This window comes from Physcomitrium patens, chromosome 21 (assembly GCF_059467195.1).
Source record: "Physcomitrium patens ecotype Gransden chromosome 21, ASM5946719v1, whole genome shotgun sequence".
Lineage (NCBI taxonomy): Eukaryota > Viridiplantae > Streptophyta > Bryopsida > Funariales > Funariaceae > Physcomitrium > Physcomitrium patens.
In genome coordinates this window covers 10,237,165-10,260,757 of record NC_143430.1, presented here as the reverse complement: position 1 = coordinate 10,260,757, position 23,593 = coordinate 10,237,165, and the positions used below count along the sequence as shown (strand labels likewise).

The following is a 23,593-nucleotide window of genomic DNA, read 5'->3' as shown; positions in this document are numbered from 1 at the left end:
TAAGTTTCGATTGATTTAAGAATTTCGGGATTTAAATAATATGTATGACATGAATTTATGTATTTACTAAAAACATTAACTGATATTTGTGAAGAAAAAGTTTTTCTTTTTTTTCCATAAATTTACTTTAATTTTCTTTTCTTTTTCAATCATCAAATAGTTGACTACACAAATCAAGGATCGTATAAATTTTCCATTCTATCTCATAATCAAGTTTATTTGAAAATTGAGATGAAGGCTCTTACAAAAAATGCTCCATTTCTGGTAGATTATTTTGAATGGATCTAGAGATTACGTTGCACAAATGAACGCTGTGCATCAACAGGTACTTTTAAAGCTACACGTATATTTATTTTCAATCATCATAGTAAGAAAAACATATTTTGAGAACGTCAAGAGTAAATTTTAGTACATGTAAATTCAATGTAAGAATAAATTCATGAGACAGAACTGAACAAAAAAAAATAAAAAAAGGGTTGCAATTTTGTTTTTCAAGATATTTTTTATTATTTTATAAGTTACAGTCTGTGATTTTCAAACCATCATCTTGATCTGTCAAAAAAATATGATCTCAAGTAAATATTTAAATTGTACAAAACTACAGTATCATAATTTCTAATAAAAGCGTGATATCTTTCTAAAAGTAATATTCTGAAGCTATGTTTTGGGTAATCAGAAAACGTAATTCAATTCAATGGAAACAAGTGAGATCTCATGTAACAAGTGTATTACAAATCAATTCCAACATCAACTACTTCAACCTGCATTTTCTTGAAATTTATTTATTTTTATTTAAAAAAAAAATGCAGGTTGAAGTGTCTACAAAATTTATGTAAGTACTATGTAGCCCTAATTTACAACTACACTGTCACACACTTTTTATTTAACAGAAAGTAGTATATTCACAACAATTCAAAGAAGAACTCTTTCCTAAGCTTCAGTATCATCTCTAAAACCCACTTCGTTACAAATTCTATTGTTGTAAACAAAAAACGCCTTCTCCTCTATCCCTCTGGTGCCACTCTTCTTCCTCGTCAAAATCTTTTGATTTCTTAAACCCTCACTAACTGTATTTTTATGACTTTGTACTAAAGCATTAACATAACGCAAATGATCCACATTGTTTGAACATTGCTTCCAAACTGGAATACCTTGCTTCGTCTGCAAATACCCAGCTGCAAAAGCAACACCAAAGGGCTTCAAATCTTGTGGGTTCTTCTTATAGATTGCAATAGACAACGCAACGCTACCTCGCTCTTCACCAGATTTGAGGTAGAGCAACCGATGAACCGTCTTCCCGGCTCCATCTCTTCCTTCATTAAACTCAAACGTCAATGGAATTGTTGTGTATCCCAACAATGTACCCAAAGCAGAGCCTCGGTGATACACATCAATATGCAAACTAGCTGTTTCCTCAAACATGTGATTCACATCAACTTCAAGGTCGCTTATCCTCCAATTCCACATTGGGCTCCGACTTGCACCAAATTGGACATCACTGCATTTTTTGGGTACTTTGGGTGAAACCCAAACTTGTAAATATGGGTTCAAGTCCCGACAAGTGCCCATCGTTTCACATCCTTCAAGTTTTTTTGTGGAATGTATCCTCACTTCGACGCTCAACATGTTGGACCTTCTCAGAGACATTGTATTGGCTCTACAACATAGCACCATGAAAATAAAAATAAAAATAAAAAATGCTATGGACCCACAGTTTACAAAAAACTATTGATACTCGACTGACTTCTGTGAAAGTTAGCTTGGGAGGGGGGGGGGATAGTTGAAGGGACTTTTTTTCAAGCAAAAACAGAAAAATAGGGTTTGATCAATTGAAAAAACACATCTATTGTGCAGTTCACGCATTCACCCTCTTTCTCAAGTACATGTGTGCGTTTCAGCAAAAGTAAAAGGAAACGGAAAAGCAGATGGGGAAAAGTAAAAGTCAATGACCGGAAAACGCAAAAGGGAGCGGGGGAGAATCTTCGTCAGTGCGGCATGGCGGAGGTGGAGGAAGAGGCGATGCTGGAGAGTTTGATGGGGCTGTGTAATCCTCGGCAGTGTCGTCACGAAGAATGTTTGCAGACTGCTTTTGATCCTGTGAGAATGTAGCGTTTACAACGAACGTGGTTTGGAATTGGAGGTTTGCAGAATTGAATGTGCCTTTAGGGCTGGATGTGGCGTTGGGATCAGCTGAGTCGGCAGCAGACTGTGTGTGTGAGACCCTTGAGGGGTTGTTGAGGTTTCGGTTTTTGTGAGAGTTTGGAGGGATTTGGCTGCTGAATTTTGATAAATGATAGAGATGGCGGAGTCGAAGGAGGCTGTGATTGCGGAGGTAGAGATGGGTATGGCTCTTGGGACGCGCTCCGTGCGAGCCACGGTGGTGCAGGCGTCTACTATTTTTTACGACACGCCGGCTACTCTGGGTATGTAGAATTTTGCGCTTATTCTGCGATTTTGATGTTGAGTTCTGTGTTGGGACGTGTATCATCAGCAATGGGGCCGTGGAGAGTATTTTTTGATTGAATTGTTGAGAATTGAGTGTGATTGGTGGTTTCAGAGAAGGCGGAGAGGCTAATTGCGGACGCAGCTGCTCAAGGATCTCAGCTGGTGGTGTTTCCTGAGGCGTTTATTGGTGGGTATCCGCGAGGAAATACCTTCGGAGTCGTGATTGGTACCCGCACTCCCAAGGGGAAGGAAGATTTTCGGAAATACCATGGTTCGGCAATCGATGTCCCTGGTGAGTCCCCCCCCCCCCCCCCCTGTTTCGCGCTGCACTCTTTGGCCCTTGCTCAATACTTCGCAGCTACGAGGATCGAACGAGTGGACTTTGAAATGGCGACGCTTTAATGGTGGGAGAGAAACAAATGTAACAAGTGGAATGTTTGCTGATGCTTGCGAGGGCATGATACTGTGCAGGTCCGGAAACGGACAGGCTTGCAGCCTTGGCGGGCAGATACAAACTGTCTCTTGTCATGGGAGTTATCGAACGAGCTGGGGGTACTTTATACTGCACGGTAGTCTTCTTTGATTCTGGGGGTGAGTATCTTGGGAAGCACCGCAAGTTAATGCCAACTGCGTCCGAGCGTCTCATCTGGGGCTTCGGAGACGGATCTACGCTCCCAGTGTTTGACACGTCTGTTGGAAAGTTGGGGGCAGTCATCTGCTGGGAGAATCGTATGCCCCTTCTGCGGACTGCCATGTATGGAAAGGGTATGATGATCTAGCCTACATGTTGTTTTTAATATTTTACAGCAATTTTGTAGGATTTGTCTTTCTGACGTGTTACAGGTTCTTAGAAATCGTGCTTCTTTCGTGTTTGCCGTGGTCGGGCTTCTTCAGCGTAGTTTGTCCTTTTCGTCATCATTGAAACTGAACCTCTTCAAGCTTCTGCAACTGACCAACTAAGGATCGCTGGCCGTGTTCATTTTGGTTTGATTTAGTCCTTTTCTTTACTTGTACTCTATCCTCATTTTCTCTATCCTTCTGATGTACTTTGAGCATACATATCCTTCTACCACTCCGGTCATTACTGCGAGGAGCAGCTGCCACCTCTACGTCTTTTGCTTTTGATCTGTCTTGTCTACAATAAGCATTACTACAATTTTAAAGCTTCGCAACGATTTTCTTAAACGATCATGATCTTCTAAGGGCGTGCTTCGCCCATTCAAATGCTAAGGAAACAAAACCTTCGACACCACATACTGTATGAAATGAAACATGGACAATCAAGGTTTTTTTCTGTGTGGCGTGCAGGTATAGAGCTTTACTGTGCACCAACAGCGGATGCCAGGCGCTCATGGCAAGCCTCCATGATCCATATCGCATTAGAAGGGGGTTGTTTTGTGCTTTCAGCGAACCAATTTTGCAGGAGGCACGACTATCCTCCTGCGCCAGAGTACATATACAGCGGGCTCGGAGAGACTGAACCCGGCCCAGAAGAAGTTGTTTGTGCAGGAGGCAGCGTCATCATCTCCCCTGCTGGGACTATTCTTGCTGGCCCAAATTTTGATGGGGAAGCTCTAATTACAGCGGACCTTGGTAAGTGCTCGCATTACTTGGCCATGATGCAACTCTTAAAAAACACTATGGAACTCTTCACAAGTTCAACTAGACCATTCAGACAAGTGTTTTTTTTTTTCTTTCTTTTAATTTTTATATTGAGAGTTAGATATCCTTTTATGTATTGCATTTTTCCTTCTCATGAAACTTCTTTCCTGTTTTGCAGACATGACAGACATTGTAAGAGCCAAGTTTGATTTCGACGTTGTTGGGCACTACTCTCGCCCGGATGTGCTGAGCTTGATAGTGCGAGACCAACCGTGTCATCCCGTTACTTTCACTTCGGATCTACTGTCACCTATGGGAGGAAAGACATGATTGATACATGAAAAAGTTGAAATATTTGTCACAACTGTTAGTTAATGGAGTTGTGTAACAAACATAGCTGTTGGTTTTGGGAGAAGCTCGCAGAGAATTACTGTAGACCTCGGAAGTCTTTTCGAGCATGTTTCAAGCAACTGTGTTGGCCACGAAACAGTGCTCGTGCAATGTCTCAAGAATGTTCAAGGACGTTGAAAGTTGGGTTGGAAATAATAGATGGTACACTTCCTTTGCCTTGAAACCATTACAGATCTTATTTTTGTTGCATTAAATTTTAGTTCAGGGTTCAACTTGTAGGCCTCGAGATTAGCCCAACTTCTCTACTAGTAGGAGAAATAGATCTGGTAGTTGATATAATTATTTACATTAAAAAATTGAAACAATAAAAAAAAATTATAACCATTGTTTTTATTTTAATTTGTTTATAATGTTTTATGATTTTACTATATATATATAGATATATAAATTACAGTTTTTTATGATTTCAACTAACAATATAATAAACAAAGAAGAAGATGAAAGTGAATTATTGTAAAATATATTATATTGGTATACATCTATAAGATTAAAAAATAAAACATATTAAATTAGTTCATAGCAAAGGTCTTAGATTTGTTATGTAATAAATTTCTTTTTATAAAAGATTTAATCTTTGACTACAAAAAAAAGAAAAGTTTTTAACTCTAAAAAATATATTTATTAGATGACAAAAATCTATGTTACAGTTGTGTCAAATATTAAAATATGTTTGTTTAAAAATAAAATATAATAAAGTAAAAAAATGGTTGATATAGTAGCAAAAAAACTAGATATTTAAGATGTTTTTTATGTTAAAATTAATTGTTAAGAACCAAAAATAATAATATTTTTTGTAGTAGAAAAGTATTTTAAATTACAAGAATTAATTATTATGTCCTTAATATATAATAATAAATCATATGTATATATATATATATATATATATATGATTAAATATAAGAGTACCATTAAAAATTTAAAAGGTGTATCAAGAACCAATGTGATTGCCAAAAAAATAATAGAGTTAATAAATACATAATCACATACTTTGATAGAACTAAAGAATGAATTTGCAAGAAATTATTTGTAATTCTTAATGTTAATTTGATTTTTTAAAAATATAATTATAAAGATGCTTGGTGAAAGAAAAAAAAAAGAAAAAGAGAAAGAAACCAAAAAAGATACAATTTATGACCAAGTAAAATAGATAACTAAATACCATCCTATCAAATTGAAATTAAAGAAATAAAACATCAAAAGCTCTATAAAAAAAATATTAGAAAAATAAATGATTTAAACATAAAAAATTAGAAAATTAGGTTGAAGATAAGAAACAAACATCTAACACTAGTGTTGAATATGTTAGTTTAACAGCATATAAGTGAAATTTTCACCAAGTAGTATTATGACCATTGGTTTTATAATATTAAAAACTAAAAAATATTCAAAATATTGATAGGGTTGGAAAAGTTTACAATTGATAATAAATACAATTATATATCTAAGTTGATGAATAAAAAAGTCAAGATATGTAATTTTTAATTGCATAGCTTTTTATTTTAAAGATTAAAAATATTAATAATATTATTTTTGTTTATTAAAATCGCATATTTTTTGTTATATTGAATATTAGTATAAGTAACAGTTCCATGTACTGGAGAGGTGCCGGAAAACTACTTATAGAACGGTAGTGAAGTTAGGTCCGGTTGACAACTCCGATGCCTATAAGCTGTCCTACAATAGAGGATCTCTTCTTACAGTGCTTCTCAGTGGGTCTATCTTCTGTAAAACTGGGTGAATGAAGTCTATGCTTTATAGCTAACTTGCTTGAGATCGACGAGTACTCGTACAGGTTTCAAAGCCTGGTCCATCCAACTGCTCAACCAAACACCAGCATTCTGTTGGGAAAGACTCAGTTTCTTACCGAGCAGGATGTCAGCAAAGACGTGCCTGAGATCTACTTCTGCTGCTGTGGGCTTCGTAAGTCTAATCTTCGTCTTGCTGTGTGATAACCACTCGGCTTGGTTAGTTGTCACGCCAGGTCCAGTGTTTCGTGACCTAGTTGCAGCTCATTTCTTTCCTAGATCTACAAGTACCCTCATTTTGTAATTGAACATGCTCTGCTTAGCCTTGAAAGTTCAAAACTTATGATTTTAGAAACTCTGAAGTTTTACGTTCTTGGCTACTTCCAAGTCCTCGCAACGTAGGAGGCTCTGAATTCCCGACATATCGAGGAGGATGCTCAGGGAGAATATATCTTGGAGTACCCAAACTCGCCCTGATGCTAGATTAGTGACAACCGATGCAATGCGAGGGGAAAACTCGCAGTTTGGATTAATCAGACTTGCTAAACGAGGAACTGACTAAGTATAATTGGACTCTTAAAGAGAAATCAGAATTCGAAATCTGGCTTCATGATGTAAAACCCAAGGAGATAACCGAGAAAAACCATTTCGCTGCTAATTAATAATGAGAGGGCACATACTTATGGGCTTGAAATAAATACTGCAAGTGTACGATTCTACTTTGTGGTCAACTGTGTATCTCGTGTCACGTCCCATTTTCTTATTGAACTTTCATCAGGAGGGTGTGTATATTGAATGAGAATAACTGTTCAGACTAGGTTAGAATGCATCTCATACTAGTTTCACACTTCCATCAAGCTGCAGTATATATTCAATCAGATTCGTTTCCATTTGAGTTGAGCGCATTTGCTACGTGACATGCATGCAGTTATAGGGAAGAATTAAACTAGACACTGAACAAGTTGTCACCGAAATTTCCCACTTCTTGTAACATATAATAATTATTATACTTGATGGTGGGTAACAGAACTTTGCGATAAGCTTCCAGCTTCTGGAGTCTACATCGGCTCCAGACACCTTGCAAGCGCCCCTTCAACAAGCGTTCAACTTCCGTGGAGCCATATTTGTTTAACAAAAAATTCAGTTATTCACAGGATATCTGTATATCTGTTATATCTGCTCCAGCTATGAAAGTTCATCTTACAGCTCCGAAAGAAGAGAGTAAATATTATAAGCGTAAGAAAAATCTATATCGGTTGGGTGGCTGCCCAAGATCTCACCAGTCACCAGTCCTGCTAGAAGCCCATCTGCTCGAACTACCAGCCCACCTCTGAATCCCGCTGGAGAACTGATAGAACCGCCCAAGAGCCCAGATGTGAAGTCGATCTCAACGATTGCGTACCTCCCAGCATCGTTTATTCTTCCTGGTCGAATTCTCACATCTGAGACCGTCTTTGACTCAGACTCCCAAGGCTCCTCGTATCTGTAGCAACATAAACTTTCGCACCAACATGTTACCTTAATGAAATTGCAGTTCTGATGTATATCCTTCAAAACATCTGAACTTTGAGAGACGAAGTTCAAAACTCAAAATATCTTGGTGTTCATCACGATGGTAAAAATTTCGGAGATTCAGAAGTGCAGTGTGCTACCCGATTACATAAACTCGGTCGTTGCGATCGACGTCAACGAAGAGTCGGTGTGGTAGACCAGACGGCCCAGCCACTCTACTCAGGAAGGCTAGTGCGAATGTTCCCTGCCAAGAGTGAACGCTGTATAGGGCTAATCCTAGGGCTGTGCTGGTTAGCATAAGCTGTGCCACATGGATGCCACCCTTGCTATTTTTTATAAGAACCTCAGTGCGACCTTCCACTACGCCCACACAAGTCACCCAGGCAGATTTCTGGAGTGCAGAAGATCCTGATCTTCTTGTATCAGGCGGCACGAAAAGCACAGCAGTGCCCAGAAGGGCCCTGGTTTCTCTATCTAGCACCATGCCGCAATAATTCTTTACACTTCCCCATATTAGGTCCTACACAGATTTACAACAAAGGAGGTCACATCCATTAGTTGCATTTCATTTTCTCCTGACTGAACCGATCAGCTGTGTATTTATTCCCCACAATCGCTTTTGATGAAACAGAAAAGGGCTTAAATCAGTAGACACCATGAATTTCTAGAATGGACCAAACCTCTAAATATCAATTAGATTAGAGCAGATGCAGTAATACCGACCTCTGGTGATACGACATGACAAGGGACTCGATTTTCTCCATGAGCTTCATCGATCTGTTGGCAAAAGCATTTTATGAATGTATCTGTTTCTATAAGTAAGGCATTACTGCATAAGATTTGAAGATGATGTCACGATTCTTGTCAATAATTAGAATCAGGTTATACCTGCACTCTCTCTCTTTCTTCCATGCGCTGAAGTAGGGATGATTCTAAACTCGAAGAAGCAAATCTATAGTTAATCCTCGCAAGGTCCTGGTCAGTCGACTCTCGAGAGTGCCCTGCATCGTCTGAGCTTCCTGGAACCATGGGTGGTAACCTTGGAAGATCTTTCGGTGCGATTAGTTCGTAAATCTGTGACGAATGAGATGATACTGGAGGCAATAAAGTTCCTTCAACATTGAAGCGCACGGCTGGAGTGCGTGTTGTTTCTGCCCCTGCGAGATCAGAGTCGCACCTGGAACGAGCCCTGAGCAACGATCCAACATCGACACCATGCTCGAGCACATCACGGTATGCTACTGCAAGATCATTTTGAGGGAGTCCTGGCTCTACATGTGTTTCTCCTACATGCTGCTCTGGACAAAGAAGGAAAATTTCTCAAGTGAATTAGCACCCGAAATAGGGAGATTATCTTGGGAAGTCATAAGGTGTTTTAGAGGGTCAGATGTATAAATATCCACTTTCGTGGACAGGGAACAGACAAGCAGCCAAGGAGCCTACAGTGGCTAACACACTTCCTCCTGCACCATCCCGATTACCATACCTCTAGCGGCGTGATCAAATGCAAATGCAAATAAAATAAAAGTCTAGTGTGCGGTAAGGAGGAAAATTCTACCATGGGATTTTCTATACCGCACGCGAAGAACGTTTGGACTACTATGACTGCCCAGAAAGAGCTTGCAATTGTTTACCGCTTGATTGAGTCAACTTAAATACTCCACTTCATTGTTTACAACACAATAAAATTTCTAGACCCCTTGGAAACAATCACTGTCTTCAAGACGGTTTCCCACCTTGTGCTCTAATGTTCTCACTCAGGTCACTCAGGTTATAATGTTCATTAAGCATGGACGTACGCACTGATATACAGACGGCGTTCGAGATCAGATCGGAGAGCTCAAAAACTTTCTATTCGTCTTTGTGATTGCAGCTCAAGTGAACAGTCGGACGCAGTAAAAATCGAGAGTAACGTCACTTATGCCACTGAAAACTTCTCGCGGTGTAAAAATGACAAAAGAAATTTCCTCCTTTTAAACCAATGCCTGAAGTAGAAAATTAAACTGTAACATCAATACTTACAATCGTTCAGTACTAACCCTAGTCTGATGAACTGCCTTTTCTCTCATCCATATTGTTGAGGCATTCGTCAGCTTCCACAGATTCTAGCGTTAACTCATCACGATCATGTGGGCCTTCGTACCATGACATTTGTGGTACATTTGTAGTACTACATTTATAGTGTCGCTTCAGACATCCGGCTTCTGCTCTTCCTCAAAGATCATAGTTATTCTAACCCGTCTCACATTCATTTTCGCTGTGTGCATGAATATTGTATGCTTCAAGCACAGTATTTAGTGGTCTTAAACACATTTGTACATGCCTTAAGAACTCAACATCCATTGTCCAGATTATCTAGCATTCTTGAAGAGATAGGAAACTCACATGTTCAGCTGATGTGTAGAAACGTTTTGGTGGTGGTTCAAATCCACTGCTTGTTGGCGTTCTTTCTTTTAGTGTACAAGATCTAGGTCTAGTAGAGTAGAATATCGGATCTTGATAATCAGATTGCCCAGCACTGGAGATCCTTGTTCCTTTGTTCTCGAAGTCTTCAATGTACTCGCTCCAAGGAGAATCTGCTGAAAGCGTCGCCACTGCTTGAGAATACTTGCTCCGTCGAGCGCTGTATTCGAACGTAGTAAACGATCCAGTGCTGAAGTCTACCGTGTTTTGGTTAGGTCTTTCATCTTCGGGGCCTAATACTGCTCCGAACTTGTCCAAAGAGAGAAAGTTAGCCGCAACGAAGCTACTGTGTGTGACTGGAAGCTTCGAAAAACCAGTACCTGCGATCGGTAGTTTTGGTTCAACATCGTCAATTTCTCGTTTGCTAGACTCCTTTTCCTGACAGGCAGATTGGAAGACGTCAATTTTGTGTCGTGAAAAAAGAAAATATAGGGTCTTGATCAGCGTCATATTCATACTTTCAGCTATCCCAAGGGTCAGCGTGAAATACGAGAGATCTGGAAAAAGTTGATGTTCTGTGCAAAAGAACCGCAAAGGTAGACTGTTGCCGCCACTACCATTACTGCATTGAGCTAGTTCAGAACGGCAGATCAGGAATAAATGCGCATAATCATGAAGGAAGAGTTGTATGTCCAGCTCAGCATCGTTAAGTACCCTACTGCATTGCAAGTGTCTTGCACCTCAATCTGTGGCCCATCACCAAGCGGGTTTCACCGAATCAAACCCATTACAATGAGCCAATCTGCTGCAGTGCCTTCAACCTACGAGGTTTCTGACACGGTAGTGCTCAACAATTCGCTTCTAAAAGGAAACTTGGGAAGCCTTACATATCTCTGGCACCAGTTTGCAACAAATTGCAAGAAAATTTACACATATTCCCTAAACTAAAGTGCTGTGGGAGAGCGGCAGGCAGTGCATTCGAAGTGACCCGCAGAGGGACCAGTGATCATTGCCGGATTTCGGTTCAATTAGATTACATTAAACCCTAGCCTACTTCAGGCTGTGCAATAAGCGCTTAATCATGAGAGCATATGCTATCTCGAACCTTCACATATCTCCATGCTTAACTCCAAAATGAGCAACATCAAAGCAAGGAAAAGCTAGGATCAGCAACTGTACCACAGCTGCAACTTCATCGTCGTTGAGGTTCATTTGAGGCTCGCCCCTGTTGGTGCGACTCTAATCGTTGCCTCCACAAAGCGGGCTACATTATCCTGTCTCCAGAATGTTCCTTGATGGACACCAGATGCGAATCATGTCTTCAGAACATTAAAACACTCCTTCCATCAGACTCAGGAGGCTGCCATCATCGATGATGGTGGAACTGGGAGACAGCCTGATGCCATTGCTGTCGCCGGCTGAAGCTTAAGAAGTCAAAGACAACCAAATGTGATCTATTCAATTATCTGTTCCTTGGACTGCGGGTCCATGCTCTCGCTCGGTTGAGTGCTGACTTCAGACCGATGGCATAACCACCGACAGCAAAAACTCCTATCTTCTGGAGTTTGTTTGCATGACGTACTTAACTCTAGAGCGGCACTTAACAAATTATCACGACTTTTTTGCAATCAAATATCTATTTCTAATAGAGTATCAGTTGGACCAACTAATTAAGCTGCGAAGTCGCACTCGGAGCTACTTGGAACTTGTCTTCACAATCTTTACACCAAACTCGTCAACCCTAACACAGCATCAAGAGCTTTGATTCAAACACAGTTATGTTCATAGTCACTGAAGATTGGTTCTCAGAACGAACTCACGATGCAGAGGTGAGAGTGGGACCGGCAATGACTATTGATGAAGAGCCAAAATGCTTCGCTCATGCACAGCTACTCATCGAAGCCACTAGTGGAATTAAGTTCTCCCTGTAGAAATTTAAATACGCCACTGTTCAGACCAAGATACTGTTGTCACATGCAAATGGCAATAAAGATCCAACATTCATGCGCACAGCGAACCTGGACAACAAACCAACGGAGAAATAATGTTAACTTTGAAAGTTTCAATCTGGACATGAAGTTCCCCTCGTACGAAAATGGTATGGTCTACTTCGAAAAAAGATCACGGCTTTGTAGTTACACACCAACATTATGGCAGCAACGAAATGCTTCCGGAGATGACAGAGCAACGTAGCATTTACGGTGGATCTGACGAAAGGGAAGTTTTGGACGGAGGTACTATTAGCATTTGTATTTTAATGCTGCAGACAGGTGCAGAGAGGACGTGTCAAAATGTATCACGTGGTTGATACGGTTTTGACCAATGCAACCCATCCTTCAGATTCGATGATTCTGTGCCCACACGTACCCCACGTGAAGTCAAGGTCTTGCTCCAATTTCCAATCCAAAACCGTCCACCGCTGCTGCACGGAATACTTTCTTTTGTGGGTACTCGATAATTGCCTATCATATTTTAACGCATTGTAATCTCCCGAGGAATGTGTTCCATATGCTTATCGCGAACGTCGCAGTTTGCCACTCAGCCTATTTAGAAGAAAAACTCTCCAGCTTGGCTCCTAGTTCACACACCCTCTGACATCGCTGTGCAATTCCCCAGCTGAATCGCCACGCACAACCTCGATCTCCACCCTTCATCTCATATACCACTTCCTCTCCCGTTGGCGCACAAATCCGAAGCTTCAAATGGGTTTCATACCCAATTTTAGCCAGATATTAAGACATATATCAATGGCTTCAGTACAGACGCCGCTGCAGCTCAGGTACCGGTGTTTCATGAGCTCGTGAGGTTTCGCCAACGCCTTCCTGCCGCTACTAATGGGGACTTCTCCTCACCCCCAGAAAACCAAAAAATTAAAATTAAAATTTAAACCTCCCACTACAACACTCACCATCAACGACACCCTCTTCCTCCTTCCCACACCAAGGACGGCAGTCTCAGTGCTGCTGCTGCTGCTGTCTATAGCTACTGCTACTACTGCAGTCAGTCAAAGAAGAAGCAACAGAAGCAGCAGCAGCAGCAGCGTTGAATCTGCACTTATCTGATCCCTGCTCGTCGTCGATGATGGCAGAGCCTATCTTCTTCACCTGGCAGTGCAGCCATTATGGTGGCTGTACTCCTTTGCCGTGCTCTCACTCTCCATTGCAGTGGCGTGGATTTCCCTGACCCCCCCCCCCCCCCAAGTGCCGCAGATTCGGCTTTTCTTATTGCTTTCCTCCGATCAGCTTCCGCATTCGCTCTGCACGTCGCCAAAGTTGGCAGTTTCGTTGCTGCAATGCTGCTGCTCCTGCTTCACTCACTCACCTCATAAAGTGTGTGTGTGTGAGAATGAGGCTTTGAAACTCCACGATGCTAAGGCACTAATTTCCACTACTTCTTGTGCAATATCTGTGCATTTGTGGCTTTGGTTATACTTGTGGAAATATTTCGTACTAGTCTTTGATGATTAGTGGATATGAATCATAAGTAAGTAAATAATAAGCAGAAGAATGAGAAGAGTGCTCCTATTTTGGATGGGTTTGTTGTATGAGAGACTTGTCAACAGTTGGGTGAAGTTGGTTATTTCACTCTCTTGTGTATGTTGGGTGTGTTGTTTGTTTTGATAGTAAGATGTAGATTAAAAATTAGCGTTTCAGAGTCACTGTGATTGCTTTAGTTGATTTTAATTATTCAAGTTGGTTTGTTCATTTTAAGATTGGCAAAATTATTATGTTTTAAACAAGTGTTGATGTGGATTGTCTGATAATAGCCCAGCAAAAGTTTTAGATGTGTAGCTTCAATTTCATTATTTGTTCAATAATATTTTGAAATTTGTTTCTAAGAACATTAATTAATTTGAATTTTTTAAACTTTTGAAGATTTTCATGAAATTGTTAATCATTTGTATTATTGCTAGTTGTCTTGTATAAGATTATTTCTATGTTTATAAACATAATAATTTTTGTAACTAGTAATGATGTTAAAAATATGCTTGATAATGAAAAATTTGGATTTATTTTGTAAATTTATCATAATTTTTTATTTGCTAAATATAAGCTAGATAAATTGGTAAAGGATCTTAAGTGTATATAGGATATGCCAAAGGCAAATTCTTATAGTAGATAAGATATTAATGGATAGTCTTGATAGAATACTCGATGGATGTATTTATCAAAGGATAGAAGTTGTCTATTAGGACATTAGCCACTACTTATAAGTAATGGATAATAGAAGTGAGAGTTATCTTATTCCATACTTTCTTTGTGTGCAACCTTATTCATGTTATATATTGTGACTTCAAAATTCTTTTTTTTCAATTTGTTATGGATCAATTGTGAGTTTTGAAGTTCTTTGAAATCTTTCTCATTGCGAAGAGTAGATCTTATGGATGTTGCTAATGTTAAGATTTGATATCTTTTAAATTTCTTTTGCATCCAATTATTGATGTAGTTTTGTTCTTACTTCTTGTTAAGTGCATTCATGGTCTTAGAAGTTGTTGAACACCTTAAAATGATATTTTATAAAACTAATATTGTGTTTTTTTTTCCTCAATTATATTATTGGTACACTAAAATTTTGCTTTTATGTCCTAAATTTCTTATGAGGTCTTTTTATAATAAAAAGAAGTATTTTTTTAAGAGTTGAGAGTGATTTAAGAGTAATATCACTAGTTTACTTATAAAAAAGTCATTCTAGATTTTTAAGATAATAACTTCTTTATCTTGTTTTTGAAAGCTTTATCTTATCTTTTTTTGGTTTTTTTTGGTTTTTTTGTTTTTTTTTATTTTATTTTTAACACCTCTTCTTTAAACATGGTTTCAAGTGAAGGTAAAAACTTGAGAATAATTGAGAAATTTAGAAGTGACAACTTTTACCATTGGAAGAAAAAAAATGAAGCTTTGGTTGTCTTCATTGGACCTTTAAGATATTATTGATGAAAGTGAAGAGCCTCCAAGCAATGATGCTAATGTTAAGATGAAGGAGTTCAAACATTGTGAAAAAAAGGCTTTTAGAATGATTGCAAAAAATCTCGATGATGCCAACTTTTTACATATAATTGCTTGCAATAGACTAAAATATTATATTACGTGTAGTCTGCTGGAGAATGCACTAGATACCCAGCTATGGAAGGAAAAATGGAATTTGCAACAAGATGATCCTAAAAAATCTAATAGAATTCTAAATAAACTCCAATTAAATTATAATTATGCTAATCAATCTTTAATTAAATCCAAAAAAAATTCTAAAACTTACAAAAGAAATAAAAAAAAATCTTTAAAAAATATCAATAATAAAAATTTTAATTGAATCCTAATCAAATTCTAATATGACCTTAAATAAGCATTAATAAAATCTTAAATAAATCCTATCCATATTCTAATCAAATTCTAATTAAGTTTTAAATCTTAATCCTAAATTAATTTTGATTAAATCCTAAATCCTAATCAAAATCTTAACAAATCCTAAATCCTAATAAAATCCTAAATAAAACCCTAAATAAATCTTAATCAAATTTTAAATCCTAATTCTAGATCAAATCCTAATAAAATCCTATTCAAACTTTAAAAATATTTAAATTAAATCTTAGGCAAGTTTTAATCAAATCCTAATTAAATTCTAAATAAATCCTAATTAAATCTTAAAAAAATATTAAATTATAATTAAATATTAATCAAATCTTAGATTCTAAATTAACCCTAATTAATATTTAATCAAATTATAAATCTTAATCCTATATCAAATTCCAATAAAATTCTAAATCTTGATTAAATTCAATCAAATCTTAAATAATATCCAAGAAAATTTTAAGTAAATTTCAATCAATTACTATGGCTATTTGAAATACCAATAAATATTAATTGAAATATAGATCTTAACTAAAACTTCACCTAAAATTTAACCAGTAAGTAATTAATAAGCACACAAAATTTGAAAAGAATCAAACTTACCAATTGTAAGAAAAGCTTCCAAAACCTGTCAATTGTTGATTATCTTCCTTTTTTGATTTGTATGTTGATTTTTCAACACCAATTTTTCTTTGCTAAATAGTTTAATTTCTCTAAATATTAAATTATATGTAGATATTCAAATCTTAATTATTTTCACCATATTTTTATTTAATCCAACAAGGAGATATTGCTAGATCTTGGAATCACTTATTGACCCTAAATGTCAAATTTTTGAGACTATAATCTACAAAAATCCTCATATGCTTCAATTTAATTGTTCAATTGATGTCAAATTTTTCACACACATTAACAAAAAGCACAATAACAAATTTTCAAAATTTTATTTGTACATATATTATAAAATATACAAAAACTTAAAATTTATAAACTTATTTTTATTTCTTAAAATCTAAATCCACCAAGTACATCATTAAATTTGAAAATTCTTTAAAATCTTAATATTAATTCAAATAACATAAAACCAACAATTAAAAACTTTCTTTAAGTTTGTTCTCAAAATCCACTCTCTAATTTGTAAACAAATCCTAAAGTTGTTGTAAGTGCTTGTTTTTGTGCCTCAAGATTTGATTTTGATCTTGGTTGATAACTAATCTTCTGTAATTATTAATTCTTGTCTTCTTGAGGTAATTTTTGCTAAAATCAACTCCTAACTCATTCTTATATATGCTTATATTCTTTATTTTTTTAACCTATCTTATTTTGCCTTATTTATGGTTCTATAAAATAAATAGAATCCATTTTCATAAAAAGTAGTTCTAACTTTATAGATTTTATTACATGTCTATTATTTATTTATTTATTTTTACTATATATTTTTAATTAGGCTCTTCTATAATAAAATACTTTTATTTTTTTTTTACCTAATAGCAATGTTATTTTACAATAATGAAAGCATGGAAGACTCTTTCTAATATCTATAAAAGTAGAAGCCTTACCAATATTCTATAGATAAGAAAGAAGTTCTTTACAATAAAGTTGGAAGAAGGAGATGATTTCATGGCTCTTGTCAATAAGATAAAATTACTTGCAAACTAACTAACAGTTATTGATAAATTAGTTGATAATAAAGAAATTATGTTAATATTACTCATGAATCTTTTAAAGTCCTATAACTATCTCATTGTGGCATTAAAGTCTATCAACATAAAAGAGCTTACCATAAATTATATCACACCAAGATTAATCTATTAAATGACTAAGAAAAAAAAAAAAAAAAAAAAAAAAAAACTTCAAAGTAATCATTCAACTCTATTTTCAAGACAAGATAAAGGTAGCTATTTTTATCAATGTGATAATTCAAAAAATAATATAAAAAATTACTATATTTAAAAAAAATTAAATCATTTTTCAAGAAATTACTACAAAGCTAAAAAATAAGTCATAGAGAATACAAATAAAACTTGTGATAACTTTGATGGAGATGATTATGCTTTTATGGCAAGAAAAAGAGCTTCCATTGTTGCCGTGTCCAAGTGGATTATAGATTTAGATACTACTAAGCACTAACACCATATAAATATTTATTTGACATTTATGAAGATATTTCAACAACAAAAGTTTAGTTGGGAGATAATAGCATGGTCCAAGCCATTAAAATTGACTCTATTATAGTAGAGATTATAGTGAAGGACCAAATTAAGAAGATTAGATTAAAAGAAGTCTAACATATATCAAAGATGAAAAAAAAAATCCTTTTAGTGAACTTATATTATATGATTGTAAGTCAATTTGACCTGAATAGATATTTTGAGAAGACATTAGATGGACAGTATGTTGCCAAAGGCTTTAGATATGGCAACCTCTACTACATCAATTATAAAAAGATGAATGGAGTTGAAGTAGCAATATACATTGAATTTTGATAAGCTTAAGATAAGTTTGGAATTTAGCATAAAAAACTTAGTCATTTGAATGATCAAAATATGAAAGAACTGAAATCCATGGTAAGTGGCTTGGATCTTGGTCAATTTAGCCACAATGTCATGCCACTTGCTTATGAAGGATATATCTAAGGCAAACAATAAAAGACTTCATTTTTTAAGTGGAATTGCAATACATGCTAGAAATGCATTAGAAATTGTGCATATTAATGTTTGTAGACAAATAAAGATGGCGTCAATTAAAGGAGCAAGGTAATTTGTCATATTTATAAATGGTTTTTCAAAAAAGGTATGGACTTACATCCTTAAAGCCAAAAGTAAGTATTTCTAAAGATTTAAGAAATTTAAGATACTTATAGAGAAGCAATATGAGTGTAAGATTAAAGGGTTGCACACAAAGAATAGAAGTGAGTATATGTAAAGGCATTTTGATGAGTTTTTGAAGATTCAAGGTATTATAAGACGAAGACTATTCCTTACATTCTACAACAAAATAAAATTGCTGGAAGAAAAAATCATACCATTGTATAAATGGTAAGGAATATACTTTATATACAAAATTTTAGATTTGAATATTAGAAAAAAACTTTGGTTATTGTTGTATATAAAAGGAATAAATGCTTTACAAGTACACTTACATCAATGACTCTACAAGAAGCTTAAAGTAGCAAAAAATCTTATATTTCATATATGAGGATTTTTGAATGTATTACTTATATAAATATACTTGATTATATGAATTCCAAATTTTATGCAAAAAGGATAAAATGTATATTTGTTGGATATTGTAAAGATACCAAGGCATACCGACTAATTTATTTAAAAACCAAGATCATTAAGAATTGTGATGTAGATTTTTTGGAGCATAAAAATGATTGTGAATACTTAGAGATTTGTCTAAGTGGGTGTAATAAATATACTATATAAAAGACTAAACAAGAGGTTGAATAGAAGAATTTCAATAAAAAAAACTAACAAGAACTTGATTAAACTAAATAAGTAAAAGATCAATACCAAAAGAGGTGAGTTAGACCTTCAAGAGATATATTATTGAAACTAAGAATTTTTTTAGCCCTGATTCCAATATATATTAAATATTAGGAAGATTTTTGAAAAATTCTCATATTGCTTGAAAATAAAGCAACCTTAAAAAGCTTTTCAAGAAGTTCTCACATTTCTTTAAAATGAAGAAATCTTAAGAAGCTTCTCAAATAATTTTTTTAATATTTCTAGAATTTTCTAAAATATATTAAAATATTTAAAAAAATTATAAAATTTTAATAAAATATTCTAAAAATATATTCTAAATCTTCTTATTGAATATTCATAACATCACTTCCCATTTTAATTCTAAGTTCTGAAAAGAGAATTGATTTCATATCTACTTTCTTTGTCATATACAACATCCTAGCAATAACTTTATACAAAAGTCATCTTAAAATAAATTTAGATTTTTGAAGATAGCATTAATAAAACTTTTGTATCTGTTGTAGCACATTATTTAAATTTTTTGTTGATTCCTATATATGTTCATTGATATTGTAGCCACATTAATGAATAAAATATTCCAACTTTCTTCTTTTTTTTTTTTATTGAAAATCAAAGAACTTTTCTACCTCATATTCTACATCATTATTTATTTTAATATAAAGCAATGATCATTTCATTCTTCTTAGAATAGTTGATTCTAGATAAATTTTAAAGAAAAAAATATAAAAGATTAGATGTACCATCATAGATGTCAATAGTTTCAATCATAAGCTATTGTATTGATTTTCTTTTGAATACAAAATAGCTTGGGCCTTCTATAGTCTAACTTATTGCAAGCCCAATTTGTCTTGATATTTTATCAAAGAATCTATATTTTATCTCTAACTTAAAAAGTAAGGATTTTTTCTAAATTTATCTAAATATACTTTATAAAATTCTTAAGATGCCTATAAATATAGCTTTAAAGTTATCTGAAGCTGTGACAATTATTTTGGAAGTTCTTTAACTATTAGATTTTCATCTTTTGATGTACTTAACAAATCAAGCTTTGGATAGTAATCATAATTGGAATAAAATTGCAATAGGATATAGATAAGATATTTGTATTGTTGATACATAGGAATAGATAGTTAGAACCATATTTGAGAAGTTATGGAAGTTTTTAGAATTGGGGTTAGGTTAGTGGACCAATTAAGATCTACTATAGAATATTTTAGAAAATCTTAGGGCAGTTATCTAAGTGGGATCTACAATAGAACCTTCTAGAAGAAGTTTAGGGTAGTTATTTAAGTAGAATCCATCATCTAAGAACATTCTAGAAAGTCCAAGGTGGTAAAATAAGTATAAATAGGACTGATCAGGGCTTGTTTGGGCATATGATTAGGTATGGCTTTGGACCTTTTTCTCTTAGTAAAGTTTGATTTTACATCTTCTTGTTTAAATTTGTTTTTTTCTATTTCCATTTGTATAATTTTATCTTTTGTATCCTATTTTGTTTAATTTTGTTTAGTTTTATTTTGATCTATTTTTTCCTATTTTATGATGACATTATATATTTTTATGAATTAAAAGAATTTTAGACTTTCAAGATAGATTGGTTCTATTTCAAAAATAGTATTTTTTGAGTCAAAGCATAAAAAATATTATTATAAGTAAATTTTGCTAAAAGTAAATATAAGATTCAATCATCTTGCTGATAAATGATGATACATCATAAATATTGATTCAAAACTTAATTGATTTTTTTTTTTTGACTATTTGTTTAAGAATGAAAAGCCAAAGAAAGTTTGATATCCACCTTCAATACTTCGAAAAAAAATTTTAAAAACTTTAATATAAATTGAGATCCTCAATTAGAATTGATATTATCAAATAGGCCATAACATTGATATATATTATTAAGTAAGAGTTTTGCCATTTTTTCTTCAAAAATTATTTTTTTAGATGTGATAAAATATATCAATTTTGTAAGTTGATTAACAACAATATAAATAGCATCAAATATAGCTGATGGTGGTAGATCAATGATAAAATATATCAATTTTTTAAGTTGATTAACAAAAATATAAATAGCATCAAATATAGCTGATGGTGGTAGATCAGTGATAAAATCCATCGATACTAAAGACCATGAATGCTTCGCAATTGATAGTAGTTGTAGAAATCTACAAAGATAATATTGGAAATTTTTAAAACTTTAAGACATGTCACATGAAAGAACAAAGTCCTTCATAGTCTTTCACATTTGAAGCCACAAGAAATCTTAAGAACTAAGCTTTAATATTTTGTTAAACCTAAAATTTCTTTCAGTTAGAAAATCATGACAAGATTAAAGAACACAAAGTTGCATAGGTTTTTTTGGTATATATAAATGATATTTAAAATACAAAATATCTTTCACAAATTTACACTTATTGTTCTCAGGGCGCTGCTTGATATTACAAATTAATAAATCCTTGGGTGATCCTATACAAATTTGTTTAAGAAACTTGAATCAAACAGGTGTCACCATAGAAGTTGCACAAAGATAAAATTATTCTAGCTTCAAGAGAGGTATATCGTTGATCAAATGCTACTTCTCTAACCTTTAAAGCAAGATATGATCTCTTTAATAAAACATTTGATAGTCCTTGTTTCTTTTTTGGTTGATATATAATTCCAAAATCAAAACAAGATAATGATATATTCCAATAAGCTTGGTGGCAATTTATAACCTGAGGTGACATAAAATACTTAAATTTTTTGTATTCTATATATAATCATAAGATGTATAGTATCTTCTAACAAGTAACACTATTCTTCAAAAGAATTTACAACCATAAGAATTTTTTTATTATGAATCTCATAATTGATCTCTATTGCTAAAAACTTTCTAGAATATTATACAATTAGATAGAGTTTTCCATCTTTTTCTATTTGTGATAATAAAGCTCCTAATGCAAAGTTGGAAGCATCAATTTTAAAATAAAAGGCCTTCATAAGATCTAAGTGCAATAAGATTGGAGCTCTATTAAAATCTACTTTCAAATCTTTAAAAGTCTTTTGTGCTTGAGGTCCCTATTCCAATTTATTTTTGGATGTCAACTAAATAAAAAAGCAAAAAATTGGGAGTAATTCTTGATAAATATTGAATAGAAATTAATAAATTTAATGATATATTATACATTCCATATTATCTTTGGAATTTTCCACTTTTTCATAGCTTAAACTTTCTTTGGGTCCATTAATAGGACTTCATCGGATATAATATATCTAAAAAATTTTACTTTTGATAGATGGAATACATATTTTTCTAATTTGGCATATAATCCTATATCTTCTAATTTATGTAAGAGTGATATCCTATATTTTTTATGTTCTTTAAAAGTCTTGGAATAGATTAAGATATCATCAAGATAATAGATAACAAACTTATCCATGAATTCTTAAAAAACATCATTTATCAAATGCTAGAATTTGGCTGGAGCATTTATTAATCAAAAGGCATGACATTATACTCAAAATATCCATACTTTATTCAAAATATTATCTTCTATCCGTCTCCTTCTTTAATCCACACCAAATTTTATGCTCTGCAAAGAATTATTTTAGTGTAGATCTTAGCTTTACCGAGTTGCTCCAAAAGCCTTGATATCAATGACAATAGATAAGAATTCTTCATAGTTATTTTATTGAGGTCTTGATAATCAACACATATTTGCAAAGATCTAAATTTTTTGTTTATAAAAAATATTCATGCACTTGTTGGAGATTTGGAATGTTGAATAAAGTTTTTTGTAATATTTTTGTCTAAAATAATCTTTCAATGTCAAAAGCTCATTATAAGATTGTTTGTAGATTGGACTAAATAGTGGTTGAGTCCCTTCTTGAAGGTCAATAGCACAATTATATGATTGATGATCCGACAATATATTAGCATTCTACTTTTTAAAGACATCTTAAAATTTTTTATGCTACTCTAAGATAGCTACTAGTAAGCTTGCTTCTTCACAACTAAAATTGAATAAATAATAAATAATATTTTATTTTTAGCCATTTTTATAAAAGCCCTTGCTTCAAGAAATAAAGACTTTATTGTTGATGACTTCTTATTTGGTTTTTTTCAAAGAAATTCTATAAAACATTCAATCTTATGAGACCTTCAATTTATAGATGGATTATATCTTTCTAATCACAAAAGTCCTAGAATAATAGAATTAGACAAGGTCCTAATAATATTGAATAATTATTTGCTACTATAGCCCTCAAATGATATTTCTAATAGTATGGTCTCATAAGTAACATTGCCTAAAGATAAAAATCAACCATCTATTACTTCTATATGTACAAATTTTGACTTAAATATTAAAAAAAAAATTATGAAGTTTAAAAAATTCTTTGTCTAAAAAGAAAACAAATGATCTTGAATCTAATGAAGCATTTGTTTGAAATTTTTTTGGACTGAAAAATAAAAATATAATAAATCAATAAGTAAATTGGGCAAAGAGAGAGAAACCTTGATGAATTTGAGATGTTGAAATGTCCAATCGCATGGTTCCTATTGTGGTTGAATCTTCACGTTCTCTTAAATGATTGCACCCTTAGTTCTAATTGTATGTTGTTTATTTAGACAATTTTCAGATTTTTGGTCTTTTTTACC

At 33.9% G+C, this 23,593-nt stretch overlaps 2 protein-coding genes across 6 annotated transcripts; one reads left to right on the top strand and one right to left on the bottom strand.

Moving 5' to 3' along the window:
- Window positions 1–1,998: 1,998 nt before the first annotated feature.
- Window positions 1,999–4,797, top strand: LOC112274445 (bifunctional nitrilase/nitrile hydratase NIT4B). Its single transcript, XM_024503957.3, has 5 exons — window positions 1,999–2,423; window positions 2,558–2,737; window positions 2,917–3,210; window positions 3,754–4,038; window positions 4,226–4,797. The coding sequence occupies exons 1-5, from the start codon at window positions 2,291–2,293 to the stop codon at window positions 4,375–4,377; spliced, it is 1,044 nt and encodes a 347-aa protein (XP_024359725.1). The 5' UTR covers window positions 1,999–2,290; the 3' UTR covers window positions 4,378–4,797.
- A 2,388-nt stretch (window positions 4,798–7,185) lies between these two features.
- On the bottom strand, window positions 7,186–12,362 carry LOC112274042 (uncharacterized). Of its 5 annotated transcripts, XM_090245821.1 has the most exons (7): window positions 12,262–12,362; window positions 11,298–12,043; window positions 10,101–10,556; window positions 8,604–9,008; window positions 8,439–8,492; window positions 7,856–8,235; window positions 7,186–7,701 (listed from the first exon to the last, which is right to left on the bottom strand). In XM_090245821.1, the coding sequence occupies exons 2-7, from the start codon at window positions 11,328–11,330 to the stop codon at window positions 7,404–7,406; spliced, it is 1,626 nt and encodes a 541-aa protein (XP_090101947.1). In that variant the 5' UTR covers window positions 11,331–12,043; window positions 12,262–12,362; the 3' UTR covers window positions 7,186–7,403. The 5 variants fall into 5 exon arrangements, with proteins under 5 accessions (XP_090101947.1, XP_024358952.1, XP_024358953.1 ...); XM_024503184.3 differs by lacking the exon at window positions 12,262–12,362 and having other exon boundaries at window positions 11,298–12,255; XM_024503185.3 differs by lacking the exon at window positions 12,262–12,362 and having other exon boundaries at window positions 7,186–7,686; window positions 11,298–12,255.
- Between the last annotated feature and the right edge of the window lie 11,231 nt (window positions 12,363–23,593).